Here is a 24,538-nt window from a genome sequence, read left to right as displayed (position 1 = left end):
TTTTTAATATACTCCGAATGTGCACATTTTACACTAACGGGTTCACGCACATTTCGACAAGATACCTGTTAGCTTTAAGAAAATGTTTTGTTGGTTTGAATTCGGCGCTTGAAAATTGTTTAAATTCAATATACAGGGTTTTCCATTTCGGGCTTCCGAAAGTATACAGCCCTGCGCTGACAACCGTTTGACATAGCTGTCAACCAAAGCGTCATATCGTTAGTTGAATGTCTGCCATTTTACGATATGGATCGTTTTCGCATCGCCCAACGTGTTAATTTTGTTAAATTATACTATAAAAATGATGAAAAACCGGCAAATGTTTTTCGAGCATTACGGACGGATTTTGGTCGTCATGGACGGCCTACAGAGCACACAATCGCTAATGTAGTGCGTAAATTCGAACAAACTGGATCCGTAGCGGATATTGTGAAACCTGTGCATCATCGTAATGTGCGTTCGGCCGAAAATATTGCAGCTGTTGCTGCCAGTGTGGAGGATGACCCGAATGTTTCGATTCCACGGCGTGCTCAGCAATTGGGCTTGTCAAACACATCATTGTGGTGAATTTTGCATTTGGACTTGCACCTACATCCATATAAAGTCCAACTGGTACAAAAATTAGAGCGTGGTGACCATGGAATGCGTCGGGCATACGTCGATTGGGTGAACGAACAACAGCAACAAAATGCTGAATTTTCGCATCAAATTTTCTTCAGCGATGAGGCACATTTCGAGCTCGGTGGCTATGTGAACACCCAAAATTTCCGTATATGGGGCTCAGAAAATCCACACGTGATTGTTGAGAGGCCATTGCATCCGCCAAAAGTCACTGTTTGGTGCGCATTATGGTCTGGTGGAGTCATCGGGCCGTATTTCTTTGAAAATGAGGACGTCGAGACGGTAACTGTGAATGGTGAGCGCTATGGCCGCATGTTAACCGATTTTTTTTGCCACAAATTGAAGATATGGATACGGATGACATGTGGTTTCAGCAGGACGGCGCCACGTGCCACACAACACGACCGAACATGGCCATATTGCGAATGAAATTTGAAGGACGCATTATTTCGCGTTTTGGTGATGCCAATTGGCCGTCCAGATCATGCGATTTGAACCCGCTAGACTTTTTTTGTGGGGTTATGCGAAAGACCGTGTCTATGCCAACTCTCCGCAAACTCTTGAACATTTTAAAGACAACATTCGTGAAGTTATGACCGAGATACCGCCCCATATGTGCCGAAAAGTCATCGAAAATTACCTTTTCCGGATCAAGGTGTGTGCGAGGATGCCCTAGGTGGACATTTGAATGATGTTGTATTTCACACATAATGGCATAAACCAAACTTTAATTTGAAATAAAAGTTTCATCGAAATTCGAATTCTAAGTGTGTTTTATTTCAATTTACTTTCGGAATTTAAAGTTGTAAAACCCTGTACATGGTCCACTCTGTATGCACATGGTATAGAGCCATTTCGCCATGGTAAATGGTACATGGTCCACTCTGACTGCATACTATGAGGGATTTTCGTTGATCAGTCATAACAATTTCGATCCGTTATTCCTGCTGTATGCGTGATTTTCCAAATCTGATAAATGTGGTATGTAGCTTACATAATGCTTAACCAAATGTAATCAATAACTCGAAATTTTCAATTTTGCGACTTGGTCCCATCTGACTTAACACCGACCATTTGTCTACCAAAAGCTTTAAGCATTTCAATTTAGCAATATACCGAATTTTTTATAAGCACTATACTATTGTTTAATGTAATGTGATAAGATCTCCTCACTGAATCAATTAAGTTGGATTACGGGTTTAAAAATTCATGGTGGGACTGTTATGCCTAGAATATCAACATGGGACAATTGCACTTGATGTTGTCTTTTGATATACTGGGAACAAACAATAATTTTTTTTTGTGTTTTTTTTCGAAAGTTTATGCATAGAAACATCGTTTTACGAAGAAATGAGTGATCTGCAACACCTTCGCAGAATATAAATCTAATTGTTATTAGGCATTCGCTAACAAGGTGTACACGTGTTCTGTTAAACTTTATCTTATTTGTTTGAGAATTAGTTCGTTCTTCCAATCCAGAAAAGAGTACATTAGGCCTGCTGAAAGTGTGGCTTGGAGTTCTTGTACTTAAACCGACTAATTCGATATGGATCTACAAAAAATACATGGTGGGACAGTTATGAATAGAATATCAACATGGGACAATTGAACTTGATGATTTTTTTTCAAAAGTTGGGGATATAGTTTATCCCTAACTTTTGAAAAAAAAATCAAAAAAATTTTTTTGTGGTTTTCCGTAAAGAACAAAATTATGCATAAAAACAACGTTTTATGAAGAAAAGTGAAAGTCGTCAAAAAGTAACATGGGACAACTATGCGTAGAACGGCAGTATACTACATCTACCTTAACGGGAACCGAAACCAACCTATTTATTGTAAAGATGGAACCGATGACACCATCTGTCACCTAGTGTCTATGTAAAATTCCTTGAGAACTATCAAAATTTGATCACATTATGTCAAAATAAAAATAAAGACAAGTTAAGATAAAAATACTACCGAATCATTTTGATTGCTGAAAGTCTATGCCGATAATTGTACATTAAAAATACAAGTATTAAACACACAAGTGTTGGTTTATATAATTCGCGAAACCCAGAGGAGATGTAGGTAATGACAAACATACAGATCTTCCGTGAAGTGAAGTTTTCTGAGAAATCTTCATCACGATTCTTGGAAGAAGACTAAAAAACCATAAATTTAGAATTTAAAATTCATTCCACATGATTAGAAGATATTTATGTAAGTTATGAATCACAGAATTCCACGAAACCATGTTATATTAGTTCAAAATTTCAAAATTTCTTCATTGTGTCGTGATTTTTAATCCGGACACTTTTGCTTTTAATTCCGGACACATGTTATCGGCAGCATTTCTTTGAGAGAAATTATACATTGATTGTTGTAAAACTTATCAACGGGTGCGTCATAAGTAGCGGGACTAAATGGAATCTCGTTTAATGAAGAATTTTTTTTATTAATTAAATTATTTATTGCATTCTCACAAGTCATCGCACAATGGCCCAGGGATCGAATTCAAGTGGAAACTTGCATCTAGAGCTCGACAATTACCCTCGAGACAGAAACTGTCTTCGACAAAGTTGTCATATAAGGTGGAGTGCTAATGTTCATGTTGTCAAAAATAGAAGAAGGAAACATTGTTGGACAATGTTGTAGCTTCAGTTATTTGTAGCCACTTTGTAGAACAAATTTTATTTCTATTTTTTAATACAGCCGATTTAGCGCTTTTGTTCTAAGTTATATTAGGGTCACCATGAAAACAAACAGTTTTTTGTTTTAACTTTTACATTTAAAATTCTTCATGCAAACTGGCTTCGGACTACTTTTTAGAGCTATTATTTTTTTTCGATGCAAAACTCATACTTGGGTCACCAAGCATGTACACAACATCAAAAACCTTGAGATACACACCTACTGCTTGGAACCATGTACCTATTAATCCTTGTTCAGGTGAGTTTGAGGGAATCCAACTTTCTGAGATTTTTGTCGACTTTTCCTAACTGCAAATATCAACTTTTTCACTGACAGGAAATCCAGCTTGGGCCATGGAGACGATTCATTCCACGATATTTTCGATGAAAAAAATGCTGCTGCATATTTTTTGACAATGAAGGGCATTCATTAATCCGATCTTCCAGTGTACACTATGATACAGGTCGAACTCGATTATATACAATTTTAGACTCGATTAAATACAGTTTGAAAGAAAAAATATGTTCCAAATGTGGCTTATTTTATGAAACAAATGTAATAAGTTGAGGTAAAAGTTAATCGGTTATCATAAGTACAGTTCAGCAAAAATCGTAATTTTTGAAAATTTTTATTGAATTTTGAAAATGACATTGCAACAAAACTGAGAAAGATAGAAGTTGGGTGTCAAAGAACGAATTGTAGAGGGCTTAGAGAGCTTTAATTTGGTTGATAGAAACGATGCATTTATGGGGTAATGTTAGCAATAACACTTTAACAACCACTAACTTCTATGTTTCGCTTTCGCTTTTTTAAATCCACCAATTTAGAGGTTTCTCAATCATATTCTGTACTTCTTCTTTCTCGTCTTTCAAACAGAAGCAACAGAATCCTTGTACGTAGAATACTTTTCGAAGTGAAGTCAATTTAAGCCATAATAACTCGACACAAAAATAAAGTTCGATAACTCATTGAAGAATTTGATGTCATTGATGAAATTCGAACATATGTGTAGAAGGTTTTTTTTCACCAAATCTGATCCTCTGTCACATTCTGAAAGAATCCTGATAAATGTTATTGTTTTATGTGAGAAAGGTGTTTTCTGACTTTAAGGGGATGAATCAAAACTGAAATTCTTCTTTAATGTTTAAAAAACAAAAAAAAATATGTATACAGGTCGGACTCGATTATATGTGATTCGATTATATACAATTTTGGACTCGATTATATACAGTTTGAATTTTTTTTTATATTTCAAATACATATAACTTATTCCACGAAAAAGTATTATGTTTCAACCTTTTTAATTTAAATTTAAGTGCTTTTCATATGCACAGTGGGGTCAAAATCTTGATTTTTGAGGATTTTGCTTGAATTTTCACCAGGAATTGTTTATATCGATATTGCAGAGAAATTAGGATAGATAGAAGTTGGGTGTCAAAGATCAAATTGTAGAGCGGCTTTTCGTCTCGATCATATACAGGATTGGATTATATACAGTAGAGATGGAACGGATACCCGGTAGCTATACCGGATATTGAAAGAAAAAAAAATCTTATTAACAAAAGATAAATTATAACACAATAGCATATCAACATCATTCACACGCGAATAAAAATAAAGTGTGATTACTGACGTGTCAAAATATTATTGAAATTGAATTATTATCGGCTCATATCGACAAAGTTTTATTTAGCTCCATCGCTTTAGTTTCGTTGAGGACGGCAATGAGCTGTTATTCTCAAAAGATTCGTCTCAAGATATTTTTATGAGATGATTTTGATTTTAATTTTCGAGAACACTCCATACTAGGGCTTCTGAAATACTCTTATAGAGCTCCTTCAATGAGAAATTGAATCGTTATCTTTTGATCCGTTTGGATTTCAAAATCATTTTCGGAAAGTGCTTTTAATTCCGGACATGGGTCTGTGAAACACAAATATGTATTTTGATTTTTATATTTTCTCGTTAACAGCTAGGTACTATGTTTGACACTACACTAAACTGATACAATAGTAACTATCAGTCACATAAGTTCAACATGCAAAAAATGTCATGGTTTTGGTATGATATTGAATGTAGCGAAAAAGCGTCCGGATTCGAAAGCATTACTGAATACACAGGGAAATGGAATAAATTATCTTTCCAACACTACAATTCATTGGTTGTGGAATACCTATAAGTAGGGTATTTTATTCGCATTCAATACTACTGGAACCTTGCACGATACGAATGGAAAGCTAATGAAAAGACAAATAAATTTTCAGAGTTCAGGAAAACTTCGAATAAAAGGAAAACAAATACAGCAAGTTGTTGAGGCATTGCTGAAGTAGGACTGCGTAATTATCAATTCAATTCGCCTGTTTCTCACTCTAGATTGGAACGAAACTTGAGAGTTATTTTTTTTCAGAATTTTCCGTGGTCCTCAATAGGCTGATTGTTTGCGCATTTTTGTAGAAGTAAACCACAAACAGGCCATATGCCGCAAAAAAAAAATCAATCTTGATAAAGATCAATCTTGATAAATCGATTTTCTAAACGGCGCAGAGATCGATTCACTGATTAAATCGGTATCAAAGAATCGATCTTTGCTGAATCGATCTTTGAAAAATCGAATGTCTTTTTCCAATTTATTTATTTGTTCTATATTAGTATTGCCTTTTCTTTGAACATGAAATAAACATTTCACATTTCTATCCAAACATCGAAGGCATTTCAGTTTTATTCTAAGAATGAAAACCACAAAAAAATTGAAATCCCAGAAAAAATGTATTTTCCAGAGCATTCATCTTGAACCGTCATGGAGTTATTTAATCAAATAAATAAATTAGAAATTATTATCAGAAATTCGACAACTGATGTGCATCCAGAACTCTGCCGACAATAATCCCGTTGAATCCAATAGTATCATACGCCTGGCTTTTAGTCGAAATCTTGCTAGTAGTTGCCGTTCTAGAAAAGAACGCTTTAGCAGGACCTGATGTCACCATCCCATGTCGTCACAATTTTCACTGTCAGCCTAGTGAATGTGATGGCGTAAATATAACTTGTGGCCACTTGTTTTGTAATGACCAAACTTACAAAACTGCTTCTCCTAAATTCACGACCACTAATATGACAACCTTGAAAAGAATCCAATGTTTATGAAATTTGGTGAGAATCAATGTTTACAAAGAAACAAATTTACAAAAAAATTCTACGGTCAAAAAGATCGGAAAGATAGCAAAGAAAATATCTATACTCGCAATATTATTTTTAGAAACAATTGATTCGAATAATCGTAAATCGGAGAGAAAAAGATTGATCTTCTAAAGATCGACCCATGATAGCTCAATCCTATTCACTATCACTAATTTGACATCCTCGAAAGCTATCCAAAAGTTGACATTATGTTCATAAAAATTGTCAGGTGGGGAGATTAAAATTAATGTACATTGAAAAAAAAACTCTAAGATCGAAAAGATCGAAAGAAAAAGATCGATCTTTACCATTTTTTCGGGTACAAAGAATCGATCCAAAAAATCGGAAATAGAAATGGAAAAGATCGATCTTCTGAAAATCGATCCAAGATCGCCCAAACCTAGTCCACTCCACACCTTCTGTCTTCCGTACGATTCAAAGAGATTGGTTTTCGTCTCATCTGTATAAAGGAGCTAGTTCCAGGACTCCTTAGGTTAGTGCCTTAGCAAACATTAATTTTTTTTTCCTATTCACCTTTACGTTGAAAGACTTTTTACGGGCAACACGGCCTCTCAGATTATTCTTGTATGTTACTCTCCGGATAGTGTCTGCGCTGACAGGTCTTCCAATGGTGTCGGCTATTTCGGTGGTCAGGATCCGTTTTCGTCCTCTACCCCGGTGATGTTTCATGGTTCTTTCGTATTTCCATTTGTTCATGATTTCCTATACTGTAGAGTGGGTTCTTCCGACTTAACCGTGACTTAAAACGTTGAGCTCCGCGTCGGTTACTAAGGGCCGATATTGAGTTTTCTTTTTGGTAGGAAAGCGCTGACTGACTGGAACTGGCAGCTACGAAATAAGAAAATAAAAATATATACGGATTGTTTTTAGGTGTTTTACAAAATGTGACTACTTTCTAGTGGAATTTCTGACTATTTTCTATTTATACAATAAGTATCTTTGGGAGCTGGGACCGACACTGCCATTGTGCAAACGTTCTTGATGCGGGCTGAATTGAAAGAGCAGCAAGGAAAATCGGGGCTGTAATTTTATGTTAAAATGATTGTGTCAAGAACCGCTAAGACAACGAATTTGAAATCACTCCAATGGATAGATGCATATACCCACTGGTCTTTCTCTGAGGCAAAGATTTCGTATTAGCTGAAACAGATTCTAGGCCATTCGTTGATAATGCAATAATCCCAAATGAGAAATTTCAGGATAAGTGAATTTTGGAAAATCAGACCTTCTTGATTCTATAACAGATCGAGCCATCTACATTGATGGATCCAAAACCAGCAGATTTGATAAGATTTTGGGAGAGTTTAATAAAACCAGGTTATGATTTTTTTATTGGGCTGAAGCTATGCGATAAAAAGGAGCTTTGGTTCGTGTTTCAATTACGCATTGACCAGTTTTTATCAGTGAATAACGCAATGAGATTCAATTTTCGCTGCATGGTTGAAATTGCTGTCAACGAAAAAATTGACTTCCATGCAATGATAACCTGATAAACGCAATGGATCTTAAATCAACCCAATGCGCTCATTACAAAACTTCGTATGAAAAGACAAACAGTCTTCTGCATGACATAAAATATCAGATTGTTAATGTCAAAAAGCAAAAAGAGGAAGTTACCCTTTTTTGAAATTAGGTAAACTCTGTACCATATTACTGTCTTTGGAAACAAAACTGCTGGAGTTCGAATGCCATTTCCATCTTCACCGTCAATTCTGGGATCGTGAAGGTTTGTGGAAGCCATCTTCGTAGCAATGCGATTGGGAAAATGCACTGCGTTCCAGCAGCTAAACTTGTAACATTTCCTCGTGCAACTGGTTCAAAAATGTCTTATCGTCACCATTTAGTTTAGTAGCGGCATAGTAAGATTGCGTGGCTCGGGCGGAAGCAGGTCTGCAATCCCTAAAATTAGATACTAATTGTTACACATGAACTTTTTGTATAAACTTATCATTAATTGTATTGAATTAGCATCTAGCGGTATTGATGAACCGCGCCATGAACTTCTTCCCACACAATAGAAAAAAAAATTATTACTCAAATAATCTAAACGCTAGGGAAAGATTCATCAAAACTCTCATCAATGGTTAGTGTGATGGCTGTATTCAGACGTCTTTGTCCAGATGGACACAAAGGATGCGAAATGTTTGCAATCTACGAAAGACATATCGTTTCACTTTGAAACATTAGCCATTTGTGCGCCCTTTACGGATACCTTATGCACACAGCAGCACCACGCCGCAGCACCTCACCCACAAATGTTCACCCTTACGGCAACCGAATTCCCACGACATCACAACCAGGGTTGCCATAATAAAATCTGTGTTTTTGCTCTCAAAAAATCTTTTTCTCTGTGTTTTTTCTCAGAGAATCTGTATTAACTCTTTGCGGTCATTTGTCTGCTCTCAGCCACCACAACAAAGAAGTATACCGTGCTGAATCATATTTCGGACGCTTAAGGCGGCGGTGACACTGGATGCAGAAAAGTGGTCGTACGAATTGTATGCAATAGTGAAGCTAAACAACCACATTGAGTTGTATTGGTGTGGTTACATTGCTTCCCCCTTGCTTCGTTCGTATTCATCAGCTTCTATCGAACAAAATTGTTTGTTTCTATTCGTACAATCAAATTTTCGTGCGTACTCCTATCCAAAGTAACCTTAGCCTAAGGCATATGATGCAGAAAACAGATCTAAATTTTATGCAAAGGTATTATTTGGTTGATAATTTCAATAAATTAGTTCAATATGCTTTTAAGCTTTCTAATGTGGTACCTATTTGATTTAAAGCATAAAAAAATCATCTAATAAAATGCATCTCAAATGAAGCGAATAAAAATCAAACTTCGGACACCAAATCAAATTTCGGACACTTTATTTTGTAATTTTTTGTACGAAAATTACATTACAATTCATGGGCCGGGCTCAGAATGCAAGGGGTGTAAGTGACTTGATCGATTTCTCTTCATCAACTTTTTATTTAGTTAATAACTCAACTGTAAAAACGTTCCAATTTAAGTTTGCTATAGAATCCGATAGATGAGGTTCTGACCTATTTTCCACGTTGGTAAATACAGCTGGGAATGTATTTGCAGCGAAGCTATGACCCAAAGAGAGAGTCGATGTAGAGAAATCGATCAAATCACTTACACCCCTTTCATTCTTACATTTCTGCGAAACACTTACCAAGCAATCACAGTAAACTGTTAACGATGCTGAGAACTGATGAAAAACGGGAGAAATTTAAATATTTATGAACGGTTAAATTCTACGTGCTCACGCTAAGGAAACGTCAAACACAAACGATTATGAGTAGTGTTGTCAGATTTTTGCCGATTATGTTAAAATTCAAATGTAGTTCTCATATGATATGATAGTGAAACCAAGGGATTACTCTAAAGAAGCAATTGTGCTATTAATTTTATAGTTATGTCATCAGTGAATTAGGCATTTCAATATATTAGAACAAAGTGTCCGAAATATGATTCAGAACGGTACTAATATTATAATTTATGCAACAATGTATCAGTTCACACTTATCTAAACGAATTTTTATGTCTTGTGAACTTATTCACGAACCAAAACGGTATTACTATGAATAATAGATAACGGTACTCTGTATAAACAAAAGTTATCATCCGTGCTCGGGGAAAGGATTAATGGAAAACTCCATGTATTGCGGCACTGTATAGATGTAAAGAGCATTGTTTTGTATGTTCAAACAGAAAGATAAAAGGCGAAAGACGACAAACTAATTATTTCGGTAATACATGCGACAGATATCACGCGAAAAAGAATTATAGCAAATATTTTTTTAATTATAAACATAAAAACATTGTTTAGTAAATACTTATCAGAAGTTCACAAAAATAAAGAAATCTTGTTCATTCTACGAAGTTATACATCACTGCTCCTTCAAGTAAAAATAACTACGAACAGTACTACATACATGTGGAAATTTAAGACCACCGCAAAGGATTAAATTTATAAGTTCATTTCAGTTCAGTTCAAGTTCATAAGTTCATTGTTCTGCCCAAAATTGATTTTTTGATATGAATACTTCTGAACGTTCTCACGTTCTTTCAGAAACCGCTCGTGGCTTGAATTCCAGAAAATTAATTGATCAATCTTTCAATTGGCATTTGTCACTGCTAGACACGAATGAATATTGAAAGTCTAAAATTCTATAATAGAAAATAAATATCAATCTATAATTTGCAATTAATTCTATCAGATTACCAAGCTAGAGAGCAGTTTCGAATTGCTCATTTTCTTCCGATTTTTTTCCTTTTTCCTTCAAAATTTAACAAAATTAAATATTTCTCATCGTTACGGAGGGATCTCAGCTCAAATCGGACAATCTTTACTCGAATTTGATAACCACATTTTGGCGATTCATTTTCATTTTCCACCTGAAAATCCATTAATATTTACAAAATGGCGAAACATAAATATCAATTTCGACAACATTAATTCAAATTGAATAAATTAACTCCAATCGGACAAACTTATCATTGTAGAACAAATGCGAAATCATTTTTTTTGATTTTATTTTTCACTGCAGTACATATGCGCAGCCCTTTTTTTTAAATTTTCCTTTTTTTAAATATTCTTCAAAGCATTCTATCATTCTAATTGGAGTGGAGACAGACATAACAATATATAGACGACTCAAATCTGATCAGCCGTTCTCTTGTGATGATGAGATATACGTACGTGGGAAAAACCTTCATAGTGCTTCAAAATCTTTATATATAAAATTTTGAAGCTTAATCTTAGCTTTAGTATCATTGGTTGGCATAGTTATTATGAATTTGATGATGTTGATGGTATCCACGTAAAAAATCGCATTTACTGTGCTTTAGTAGGAAAAAGATAAACAGTGATTCATTTATTGTAAAGCTAACTGATGACACAGACTTTGGCATCTTTTCGCCTTAGGTTGAACATGAGAAAGCAGTATTACACGCTGCACATGAATGCCAAAATGACTCTCATCCAGACTGGGTCGAATCCTATATGAATAAAATTGGTGAGTTGAGAAAAAATATTATTGTGATCAAGCTAAAACTAATATTGGATCGTTATTTTCAAAAATCTGTAAATCTGTATGGAAACCTAAAAAATCTGTAATCTGCATCTACAGATTCTTGGATTCAAAAAGACTGAAAAATCTGTATAAATACAGATCATTCTGTAGATATGGTAACCCTGATCACAACACGTTCATCGCTAATTCAGTTTCCGCACTCTGTCTCGTTCCCAAGCAAACGCCGAAAAGACGCGCGCATAGTCAAAAACTACGATAAAAAGTCACTCAAAAATTGCACTCTCACTGCGGGTCTCATTCACCCTAGCTGCAAAGAAAAACGCCTTCGTCATAAGATTTTCCGCCTACGCCACCGCATGCATTTCACAGGGGAATAGTGCACAAACTCTACCCCCTACTCAACGCGCGGGCTAAGATCCAAAGATGCAAGAGACGCAGGAGCAAGCGCATCATTTGCGTACGTACTCACTACTAGCGCATAAGTGCGATTTTAACCTTGCGCCTAATTATAAGCCGACCGATCGACACGTACGAGATCGTGTGTGTTTGCATGCGCACCCGACACCGCTCAGTCGATCGGTTGGAGGTAAAAAAAAGGGGATGTAACAGAGATGCACTTGATTGTCGATCTGGAATGATTGCTAGACCACACACACACACAACACTCGAGGCGACGCGGTGGAAGCTGGGAACAATTGGAATCAATTGAATTTCACTAGTAGCAAGCTTGTTTGTCTTTGTCTCTCTGGCACGGCATTGATGAGTGGAATGCAAATACACTAAACATTTTCCGTCGTCTCGACAGGAAAATTGGGGCTGACGGACAGCAGTAGCCGAGGTCCATCTCAGCTAATGCGAGAAATGCATTTGGATATTGGAATTTTTATTGCCAAAACCAAAGATGACCATCAACATAGGTCAAAGAAGTTTACAGTTTACATTGCTCGGTCCGCCCCAAACGCGCCCGCTTATAAATAAATAGCGCTTCTGCGCTTGATATTGACACTGAAATTGTTTGCTCTTGCGTTTGTGTCTAGCCGATGATGGGGTGATGCAATAGCGGGAGGACGGAAGGTTAGCCCATTAATGCCTGTAGCAGATTAATATGTTTGTTTCAGTAGAGTTTGATACGATTACTGGGTAGAATATGGAATGCAGAATATTCAAAAAAAAAATAAGTTTCGTTATGGAAATTTTGAAAAAAAAAATTAAAAACAAATGTGAAAAGTGTTAGCTACTACAAAACAATTCATAAGTTGAACAGTATTTCAATTTCAAGTATAGTTACGTTCCTAGTGGTGCCATTTGGGGCTATTTTCGAAAAGGTCGTTTCTGGAAAAAGGGGGAAAATTTTTTTTTTCGGATCACCATAAAATGGAAATGGCCACCCTGATGCAAAAAATAAAAAATACGGGTCTAATATTTTACGATGAGGAATAAAACTACCAATTCTCATGAAAATCTGACAATCACTATATCGGTTTGGCATGGAATTCAATTTTGTGCTTGACCCATTCTCACCCCCACTCAGTGTAAATAAGTGATTATTTCGAAAATAATGAAATTCGAATGGAAAAAAAAATTGATGTTCAAAGTCAGTAATGACTCATCTGGCAAGACTTCAAAGAATAATTCTATCCAAAATTTACAATGTTAGTAGTTCTGTATAATGCTGGGCAAGAGCTTTTTTCTGATGTGTTTTTGATGGCTATTTACACATCAAACTTTGATGAATTAATAAATAATAACTGTTTGTACTATAGTTTAGTATTATGCATTGGAAGTTGTGGAAATATGTCCCCTATTAAACGGCTCATAGCTTTCAAATCAAAATATTCGCAATATTTGTCAAGATATTACTAAAAGTAACTTTTTCCATTTTTGACCCATTTTCACCCCCATCGACGGTACTAAAGAATATTGAAATAAAAATTACCGTTGCTGTCGAATAAGAAGGCTTTCATGTATGTTATGAATCATATAATTCTCAGAAATCGTGTTATGTTTGTTCAAAATTTGTAAATTTCTTCAATGTGAAACATTGAAACAACCATTCTACCAGTTTGGTCGCCCTGAAATGTTTTTTTTATTGTAGAATCATTTGACGATAGTTTTTTGATGATTCATTCTTGTACTCGCAGAACAATACATTGTCGAGATAAGCGCAGCTGTCATCCTTAGTGGAGAAAGTTTTGCTATTGGCAAGCGAAACCAAATCACATACAAAATTCCAGAACGACATTTACTTTCTTGGTGACTAAATAAATGAAATAAACTCTCTCTGTTAATCTCAACAACCTCGAAAACAGTAGCACTACTTCATTATGATCAAGATTAGCGCAAATGCAATCCTAGTTGAAAACAGTTTCGCGACTGGCACGCGAACCCAAATAAATTAATAACTTATTATAGCTTATTGAATAACTTGGTATTCTCCAAATAATTTTTTGGTGCACAACCTAAACACCTACTTCATCATAGCGTCAGTTCAATGCATTGATGAATGAAAGAAAACAAACAATGTTAACTGCTTGGAAAAGGCTGAATATTTGCCTCAGCAGAGATTCATTACTAATACCCTCGCGCAAATATTTATCCTTATATTTATCATTACGGCTGCATAAGTTGCAACACCAAACAATCGTCAATCATAGCATAAAAAATAGACGATTGTTGCATGGTTACAGGGTCAATACCAGTGCTGAAAATATTCACGTTCACGACATTCAAATTCGGCGAATTTCTGCCTTCCTTGTATTGATAATCTACTACTCAAGCGAGAGTCGATAAATATGAAACAACACTATCAATGAACCCCAGTGGAATGAACATCAACATCAGCTTGCCATGAAGTTCATTTTTCATTTGCATCTTCGTTTTCGTCATGGTATTCGTAAGGTCGAAAATGAAGATCATTGCGTGTTAGTGAAAATCAGAGCATAAAATTCAACGTCACCAATTGAGAGTGCAATCGATTAATGGTAAAGGATGGCAATTCATCACACAAAATTCTTGTTTATGACGACTTCGGCAATGGAATGTATAGAACAACTCTTGCTACGTTTTATAAATCTACTTACGATTGCTCGGAAATGGCATACACCACCATTTATATGTGCAATGGGTGACACGTTTTCAATAAAAATTCACTGCAAGCGATGAAGATCAACTTAACGTACGTGATAATCACCTAAATTTATTGACAATAATGAAAGTGCCTGAATGTAGGCTTTTCGAAATTCGTTCATGCTGTTTTCGATCAATATACCAGACAAAGTTCACGCGTCTCGACTCTTGTGTTATACTCATTATGGCAGATATGGTGTTGAGTTTCAACAGAAGAGAATTCATCCGATACTGGGCAAAATCTGATTCCTTCATTCGTGAATAAATTTTGATAATCTGTGGCACTGGTCAATACACACGGGAGCAGATACAAATGGGGTTTCAGCGTAGCGAAGATGCACTATTTTTACGTACGGGCTATGAAGCACGCTCGTACGAGTGATTGAGTAATTTGGTCGCGTCCACAGCTCAATCCGAAACGAAGATGTGATGACGCAAAACAAGAAAAAACAAGCGATATTCATTGCTTTGAATACAGACCGAGACTAAAAGTTTGCAAGAAAATGCTTGTTGAATTAGAGAGACTTTCAAATTCTTCAGTTCATTCGTTTCTAACCTTCAAAAAGGCCCTTGGAAAACTTTACTTTATCCATCATACTACTCCTCCGACCCCATTGTCTTGAGAAAGGCATTTGATCCCTCGCCGTCCAGCTCGCCCAGCAACGATGTTGTTCAGTCGATTTCCTCATGAAGAATGAAAGTTTGCCTCAGCGAGATCAACTTTTTATACTCTAGGCAAATATTCCCCTTCGTCTCTTCTTTTCCTTTGTTCACGGAGACTTCACATATTACGATTTCCCCTTCTTTGCTCGTCTATTAGTTGCTCGTTATTGACAGCTCTGTTCGGGAAGGCACACGAATGGACAGAACAAATGTATGAGGAAATGGGAATGCTTCCAATTTTCATCAATTTAAGCCATATACAGACTATGGGATTGTAATGTATAGCATATCAAACAAATCTTAGGGAATTTCCGATTCATTTGGTATGTGAATCGTCAAAATCTGTTCGCGGCAAAAATAGTTATTAACGTTAACTTTATTTCATAAAAACGTGACCTATTTTCTGATTTGGCACCCTTAATGAAAGACGTAGTTCTACGTCAAAAATGTCCGGATTTAAAAGCGTCCAGATTCAAAAGCAATACTTTACATATAGTTGTGAATTTACAAGAAAATCTCCGCTTTAATATATTCCCGGTAACGGTTTACTACTGCGATCACTTTCGAGTGCAAATAGCCAAGTAAACCCAACCATGATTCGGTATTGAAATTGGAACTTGCAATCAGATGTGCCACAACTCACAAAAATCCCGTTAGAACCATCTATTGACAAGAGAAATTTACGAGTAACTGGTTGGACCATCCCCAGCTCCACTTTCAATTTTTAGGCTATTTGAAATGAACATGTTTGCATAACATATCTATGTACAACAAATCACTTTGGGAGACGATAGATTGCACCAATGTTGACAATGTCATCTCATTGTCAGGAATTGAGATCCCTTCATCGATACGTTTCGAAATATCCTAATGATAACCGCCAATCCACAAATTGCAAATCGAAATCTGTAGTTTTATTGACCATCCTTTCAAAGCATTGTGTTCAAAAAACAAGGAGACCTATTCAAAGGTTCGGGCACCAAAACATTTTAACAAGCAATTTTATTCGTTGATAACTGTTGATAACTGTTGATAACTGTGACACATCTCCAAAGATTGGATTAGAAGAATTATTGTAGATCTTGTATAGGAAACAGGTGCAGAATTATTATATGCGGCCACGAAGCTAACAGAAATGTTTTGGATTTTCGAAGGAAATGAATACATTTTGAATACAAAAGTTATGCATGAAAGTTACGATTTCTGTATAGAATAAATATTCTATGCATCAGAGTATTAGGTTTCCTGCAAGTGATGTAAAAATGTTGAATGAACACTGCGTTCTGTCAACTTAACAATGCGTTACACGTGGATTCTCGATCTGGTCCACAGAGTATGAAATATAATCTTGGTATCGCTAGAATAATGAGAGGTCGATTGTGTAGGTTAGTAAAAATCTAAAAATGGCACAAAAAATATCACTTTTTTAGACGTGCCAAAACTAAGTAGAGTAAGATTGTGGAAAATAAAAATATAATCTGACTACCCTCCCCTGAGTACCTAGCTAGCTGTTCGTTCACAGTGTTAACACTCAGTGGAACAGTTATGTTAGGTTCAGTTGTAATAACTCAGAATTAATCATTCACCTCGCGTACTCCGCATGATACTGCCGCTTCATGATGCATGGAGAGGTTCGATATGCGATATGAGTGGGAGGCAAAGAAGAATATAAACTTTCAGCACCGAAACCGATCTTGATGGTTTTGGTTTGTGTGCTTATGTATCATAAAGTGCGAACCGAAGCAGAGTTTTCTCGATCTCGTCGTATGTTACAACAATCGAATGCCACTGAGCGAAATGACTTTTGCAAGATCATTTTTGAACAAACGAAAATGAGTTATTCAGTGAAACGTTCAATCGGCGAACACTGCGGTGTAATCACACATAACCAATATGTTAGAATGAGTACAACAAACTTTTTGCATGAGTTACTGTGATCGTGTGTTTGTTGCATCTGTCAAAAACTCGTTTTTTCAATAAATCGGATGTCCATTTTCTATAGCCGCACAGAGTGTTTTGCTATGTTTTTCTTCGGTTCAATTAATATTTGAAAGATTACTCGATAAACCTCACAAACACCAAAAATTGAGACAAAAATGACTGGGTTATATTTATGATATAACCGCAATGTTGTCGTAGGACTACCGTTGGCTTATTAACTGTTTGTTTGTACCGATTGAATTATTGATTGAATGGAACCATTTCCGAATTCAATAGAGTTCAACATATTTACGTGGAAAGTGAAGAGCTTGAACAATGTTTGTTTCAATGTTTTTGATTCGAATCTCACTTTTCGAATTTGTGAATATTCTTGGTTTGATGAACTTTAGATACGAAGTTTCGATTTTGACATGCACGTTGAACGTATACTGTTGAATCAATCGACGTTATCGCGGCAAATGGATATCAACATTTTGCCTAATCAACGAACGATATGCGCAAAAGCTCAGTGAGCTCCGCATTGTGGAAACACATTCCGGTTTGCAGAAACGCAAACGAGTACAAACGTACCCGCAGCTTGCATTTACTTACAATGCCGATCTTAACAAGCGTTAGGGAAACACATTCCGGTGTACATATATGCAAATAGAAATAGTTCCTTGTCTTTCAGCTGTTATATACGCGTTGAGGGCATTGGGCTTTGTTTACCAGATTAGGGGTGCCAAAAATAATAATTGACTTTCAGGCAGAATGAACACGTTTGTAAAATTCAAATTATTAATGAAAATTAATTTCTGTGTATCAAATTACTATTTTATTTCAATGAAAAACACTTTGTTTGCAGGCGGTGAAAAAATCTCATAAGAAAATTGTTTTTGAAGACAACTTCATATTAAAATGAAAAGTCTCCGTAAAAATGTCGGAAATGTATAGACAAATGGTTAAATAAGAATCAGGAATACGCGTTTCAAATAATTTAATGATATGGTGTGAAACATTTCATTTAAATTTTAATATTTTAAAACTGACCTTGTGTCTTCTAATCTGATAAAGATTACACTATCGAGTTTGGGATCCAAATTGAAAGTGCAATAACCTTAGAACCGAAAATGTGTTGCAAAATATCTTGGGAAAAACTCCAACATCTAACAAAGTAGAGTAGAGTTGCTGTGACGGATGAATCAGGGCGATCTTCCGTCAACTGTCGGAAAGGGAAACAATTTATAGACGTGAACAAAATTTACGCTCTTTACATTATATCTGGCTCTGTCAAAATTTTATTCTTTCTATTGCATTAGCATTAGCATGATGTGTTGGATTGATGAGCAAAATCAACTGGAACTCTCATTTTTTGAAAATATCTCAAGTTAATCACTCTTCACGGGCTATGGTTCAAATGTACTGAACAAGTTGGACTGGGTCTTGCTCAAAATTTTACGGAAGGCATTCAAACGATTCAGATGGGAAAAATAACTAGACTAATTATATAAAAACAGTATATATAGTGGTCGTGCTTCATTCCACTAAAATAAACAAATGAATCTTGGATAGGATCGTTTTATTATGATAAAAATTGTATGATAAAATTGAAAAGAAATGAAAAAAAAAATCAATAGAATTTACGTAAAACAGAAATATTTTTATTGATCTTTTAATTGACACTATGTGCATAGTCTAGCGCTCAGCTTGAGAAGTATTTTGAATGTTCAAATTCTGTAAATATATTAAATACAGGAAAAGACTTCGACGAACTCTATCTTGCTTTCAGAAATGCATCCCTTGTTTCGAACATAGTTACAATTTGAGTTTTCCGCTCAAAGATTTTCACAGCCAAAAAAACACGCGTGGCATTCGCCGCCCAAACCACATTGGGTGCACATCGGATGGATTATGCTATCACCCCGAAGGTGATTGTCTTACTTTGTGGAACCGCATCGCATCGGTCCGACGATCGGCAACCTTGAAATGTACATTTGGCAGCCGTCGGCCAGGTTTCAATCTTCAATATTGATATTCACGTCGCATCCCCGGCCTGATGAAGGTTCTTCCTGTTTGGCAGCGTCTGCGCCTAAAATCCCCCCCCCCCCCCTTTTCCGAAGCTGTCGCTTGCAGCTGGTCATCGTTTGTTGTGAATAAAAGTCACCACTAGCCGCTAACTAACCAGAAACTATTTTCAACCTCTCGCCGACGCGCTGTATTTTGTCTTGGTGGCGTGGAAGTTAAAAATAGCCGCCGATGTGGGAAAGTGCACTGGGAAACGATTTTGTTTTCATCTTAACTCGAACAGCGCCGGGGCGGCCGGCAGCGTGAAAAACCTTAACCCCCTCCCTTGCGGGTGGGTGTGGGTACCTTTTTTTTCGGTGATGATGAATGTTGCGTGCGAGAGCGAAAATTGGCACCGAGATGGTTTTCGTTGAGTGTTTTATGCAACGTTTCCCCAGAATTTCAAGTCTTCATCCCGCATAACGAGAAATATTAATCGAACATCGATAAGCATATAGGAAGAAATTCATTTTCAACGAGATTGCTGCAACATAACAAGCATGAAAATGGTTGGAGAATGGGGTGGGCGAAAGAAAGGAAATTCCTCCACTTCCTGATTGTTTCTCGCTTTCCTACGGCAAAGGATGCTGTGTATATGCCATCTCATTTTTCCAAATATTCACCCACATTCGCAGCAGCAGCAACATAGCACAAGGTGGGGTTTGTTAGGATAGGTCGGTCCCTGTCAAGCAGCAGCTCGTCTGCGCCGTCGAAATACAGAGCACATAGATCGGGAGAAACATCTACCAGCATCAATTCCGCAGCAAACTGGGTCAGTAGAGGCAAACATTCCGAAAGACACGCACACCGTAGCACCGAGAGTCCTGAGACTTGTACCGATAGTGTCCTACCGATGCTAGCGCTCTCTTTTCCCCACACTCGCAAGCCTTCTTGTATGTTTCACCAGGATATTCTGTGTGGCAGTTTGGGAGTTTGTATGAGTGCCGGCGCGTGTTTCAGCGTGTACATAAGGAAAAACGAAAAGCGAGAGCTGCATTTTCCGCCTACGATAACTGACAATCGATATGCATCGTGTGAGGGTGGCTTTTAACAAGTTTTCGTGCGAAATGCGAAACATGTTTGAACTTTTGTGCTTTATTTGAAAATTAATCTCTACCCAACCATTGCCGATTTCCGTCTAACTCAGGAAGCAACAGACGCGTTTCGCATCCTAAATTCCGGAACACCACAGTTCGCGTTGAATCGAGAGCAAAAATCACCCCCTCAACGGAGATTGTGTTGAGTAAGGCTACGACATCCTTGTTCGGGCGCGTGTCGTTCTGTTGCTGTTGTTGTTGACTGTCGTCATCCAGTTCCGGGATACGCTGGTGCTGCTGCTGCGAGAATAGTAGATGGGCCCCGTTTCGGTCCTTCCGCCGAGCGCAGAGCACACGAGCCGGGAGTGTGAATGAAATCGCCGAAACGAACGAGTTGTATGTGAGATGATGATGATGATAATAATTTCATTTCTTCGCATTGCACATTGCACGGTGAAGGGAAGTTGATGCATTGAGTCAGTGTCATCAAGGCACAACATTTCCTACGAACTAAGTGATTCCTTGCATTTTTCTCCAACAATTAGGTGAAGTGAGATCTCTCAAACCCCAAAAAATTCCGTGAAAAATTCAAAGTTTCGCCGAACAAAATGCAACCCTTGAATTGCATAAGTGTGGGCGTCTAAATGTCACCCGCGATTAAGTGTCATGCAATCACGACCTGCTCCTTGCCAGGCTAGCTTGTTTGCCATGGTGATTTGCGATGATCGTTGGCTGCATTGTGGCGCTGCGGAATATTAGAGTGTGAGGAAGCGATATTACATGACCTTTGATATTTCACTTTCATTCGTCGGAACAGGAAAAAGTGTATATCAGAAAATGCATCGGCGCTTACATGTGTGAATGTGTTATGTCGGCACTGGTCAGAATGTACGCTTCTCAGTTTCCTGGAGTTGTTCGTTGGGTTACGAGTGAAGAAACGCAATAATCGATAAAGTACGATTGCGAACATGCAAAGTGAAACTTTTATCCTTTTAACAGACTGCTGGAAAACAACGGAACATGAATTCGCTGTGAATCGGTTGGTTTGGGTCTTCTGAGGGAGGGGGTCTGTGTGTATGTGCATCATAGCATCATCACTATCGTCATATAGGCGCACGGAAATGAACTGCGCCATTGTTAGCAATAAACGACGACATAGAACGATTGCATAACCCTCTGGAGCTGACCTTGATTTTCCACCCTTCACATTTCCACGGCACTCACCTTGAGACAACAAAGGAAAAGTTAGCCCTTCTCTAACCCGTTACATTCTCCCTGCTCTCCCATCCGCAGCTAAACACCATGGCCGGAACGCAACCACCCCGGAGCGTGACGCCGAACGTGCAGCAGGACTACGATGTGACGCGTATGCGAGAAGAGGACTTTGAGCGGCTGGCCGTCTACATTGTGCCGGATGTGCCCTGCGAGAAGGGCGTTCCGAACCGGGCGGAGAAAACTCTGCCCCGGAGTTTGACGCTGAAGCCCTCGCTGGTCCTGTCGACGCCTACGGCAACGGTAAGTATGGCCCGGTATTGAGCTCGCAGTGGCGTTCTGACCATTATTTTCTGTTCCCCCCGCAGACCGAAGGAGTATGGAGTACGGGTGTGATACCCCGTGGTACCCGATTCGGCCCATTCGAGGGGGTCCGGACGCCAAGCCATCCCAGCGACAAGCAGCTGTGGCGGTATTTTTGGAGGGTGAGTTGAACCAAAAATTATTTGCCTATGCTATGCTTACTAATACTAGTTATTGCTGCTTTCACTCGCTAAAGTTGTTACAAAATGTCTCAACTAGATCCGTAACGAATGATTCGACTTCGTGATTTTTAATGAAACGAAGTAAAAATCTTCGTTACTGTACTTCCCTAAATAGGTCTGAAACATAAACTAATGGTCAAACTCAATGTTGTAGAAGTTTACCATAATCGTCTACTTTCTATGCCTATGAACCTTTTCTAAGCTAACTATTTCAATTATATAATTATATAATTTTGAAATAAATTTGTTAATTAGATTTTTAATGAATGTGAAAAGCATAATAATTAGTTCTTCAGGAATGGAACGAGCAAAATTTAATCAACCCAATGTTGTAGAAGTTTTGTAGTCTAATTTCGCGCACTCAAAAGAAATACGTCAAATTGAAGATGACCAAATTTTGATTGTTCCACCCCTTATATAGGGCATGTTGTACCCAAACCAACCCTCCCCTATGTATAACAGTAATCTTCTGTTCTATGCGCTCCAAGGAAGGATAAAGTTGGTTTTGATCTGCACTTGTCCGCTTATGACTGACCTTACAATCTTAGATGTACTGAAAATTACTCTTTCATTATTTTTTGACGTGACGTCTGTCAAATGAGTCAACATGTCACGTTTTTGACGTAGGACTACGTCTTTCATTTCTATACCGGGGTGTAAAATCAAAGTTTCGAAAACGAAAGCGTTACGCCGGAGACCGAGATTTTGAGCGTTAATAGCTCCTAAACAACTGAACGAAATGGTATGATAAACACTTCATTCGAAAGATAAAATGTCTACGCGTTCTATACTTGTTACTTTCTGATCCAAAAACTTGTTTCAATAGTCTTAAAATTGCTTTCAAAACAGGCTACTGAAATCACTAATCGGTATATCAGCGAGTGCCGCTCGGAAATCCACTCAGTTCTAATTGAACAGCGATTGGAGCATGTTGTCGCTGTTGTGGTGAAGCTCTTCGTTTATCATGAAAGCGCGAATGAACGGTGTCACCAAGAACCTGTTTGTGCACCTTAGGCCAGACATGAATCCATCAGGAGGATAGTGATGCCACAAACGGTTCCCCGGGAAGATCTTGAAGCAGCCGCTACACACACATACATACACGCGCGGAATTCTTTCCGTTTGGATGCCATTCAGCATCGAGAAAGATCCGGAAAATAATCTGCCAGTTCCTCTGGGAATTTAAAAATACATTCATGTGAAAGAGTTTATTTGAATGTTTTCTATCCATGTAACACTGTGACCAAATATGTTTCAATCAAGTGCTATTAACAGATGGTTATCGAGTTAGCATTAACCACTGGTGGGTTTCCAGTATCGAGGAAAATGTGGAAATATCTAATCGTTACTGAAAATAATCTGCCAGTTCCTCTGGGAATTTAAAAATACATTCATGTGAAAGAGTTTATTTTAATGTTTTCTATCCATGTAACACTGTGACCAAATACATTTGGTTTTGTGATTTTTCAATCAATCGCAATTAACAGGATAGCTTCTGAAGATTATTCTTCCCCATCATTAGGATATTTCCGTATCCAATATTGTATGCGCCCGCAATCGATTATTGCTCAGTCGCCGAAAGTTCCGAGTTCAGAGAGTTCATTCCCCTCTAGTTTGCCTTTCAAATTGCCATTGTAAACCACGCCTTCTCTCGATTCAATCACGCACAAAAAGCATACTTAAGCGATATTCTGGTAGTGAGACGCATTCATTTTTCGTGAGGACATCGACAAGACAACATCGTTGCTGAGGGTGCTGGACGGCGAAGGATCGAGATATCTGCCCTGAAACGCAAGCAGTTTGTTTGAAACTGTGAGGGAGCACAGAGAAGCCGATCCTTCAGGAGAAGAGAAGGTGACCATCGAAGCAGCCGCTACACACACACATACACGCACGGAATTCTTTCCGTTTGGATGCCATTCAGCATCGAGAAAGCTCCGGAAAACAATCTGCTAGTTCCTCTGGGAATTTAAAAATACATTCATGAGAAAGAGTTTATTTTAATGTTTTCTATCCATGTAACACTGTGACCAAATATTTTTCAATCAAGTATTATTAACAGGTGGTTATCGAGTTAGTATTAACCACTGGTGGGCTTCCAGTATCGAGGAAAATGTGGAAATATCTAATCGTTACTGAAAATAATCTGCCAGTTCCTCTGGGAATTTAAAAATACATTCATGTGAAAGAGTTTATTTGAATGTTTTCTATCCATGTAACACTGTGACCAAATACATTTGGTTTTGTGATTTTTCAATCAATCGCAATTAACAGGATAGCTTCTGAAGATTATTCTTCCCCATCAGTAGGATATTTCCGTATCCAATATTGGATGCATAAAACCTTGTGCCTCCAACGTAACGCTCTCGTTTTCGAAGTCCCCTAAATATTCATTCATTCAGAATTAATTCAGATTCAACTTCAAACAAATGA

General features: G+C 37.5%; 1 protein-coding gene across 9 annotated transcripts in view; it reads left to right on the top strand.

Annotated features, from left to right (window-relative positions):
- The window catches only part of LOC129771630 (PR domain zinc finger protein 1), a 131,984-nt gene that overhangs the window by 85,588 nt on the left and 21,858 nt on the right, over positions 1 to 24,538 (top strand). For 5 of the 9 annotated variants that reach the window (XM_055775484.1, XM_055775476.1, XM_055775478.1 and 2 more), the window contains 2 exons: positions 21,642 to 21,863; positions 21,929 to 22,045. In XM_055775484.1, coding sequence (XP_055631459.1) covers positions 21,651 to 21,863; positions 21,929 to 22,045 — 330 coding nt within the window. In that variant the 5' untranslated portion in view covers positions 21,642 to 21,650. The other 4 variants (XM_055775481.1, XM_055775483.1, XM_055775482.1 and 1 more) reach the window with 4 other exon arrangements.

Source organism: Toxorhynchites rutilus, chromosome 2 (assembly GCF_029784135.1).
Source record: "Toxorhynchites rutilus septentrionalis strain SRP chromosome 2, ASM2978413v1, whole genome shotgun sequence".
NCBI lineage: Eukaryota > Metazoa > Arthropoda > Insecta > Diptera > Culicidae > Toxorhynchites > Toxorhynchites rutilus.
This window is presented reverse-complemented; position numbering and strand designations above follow the sequence as displayed.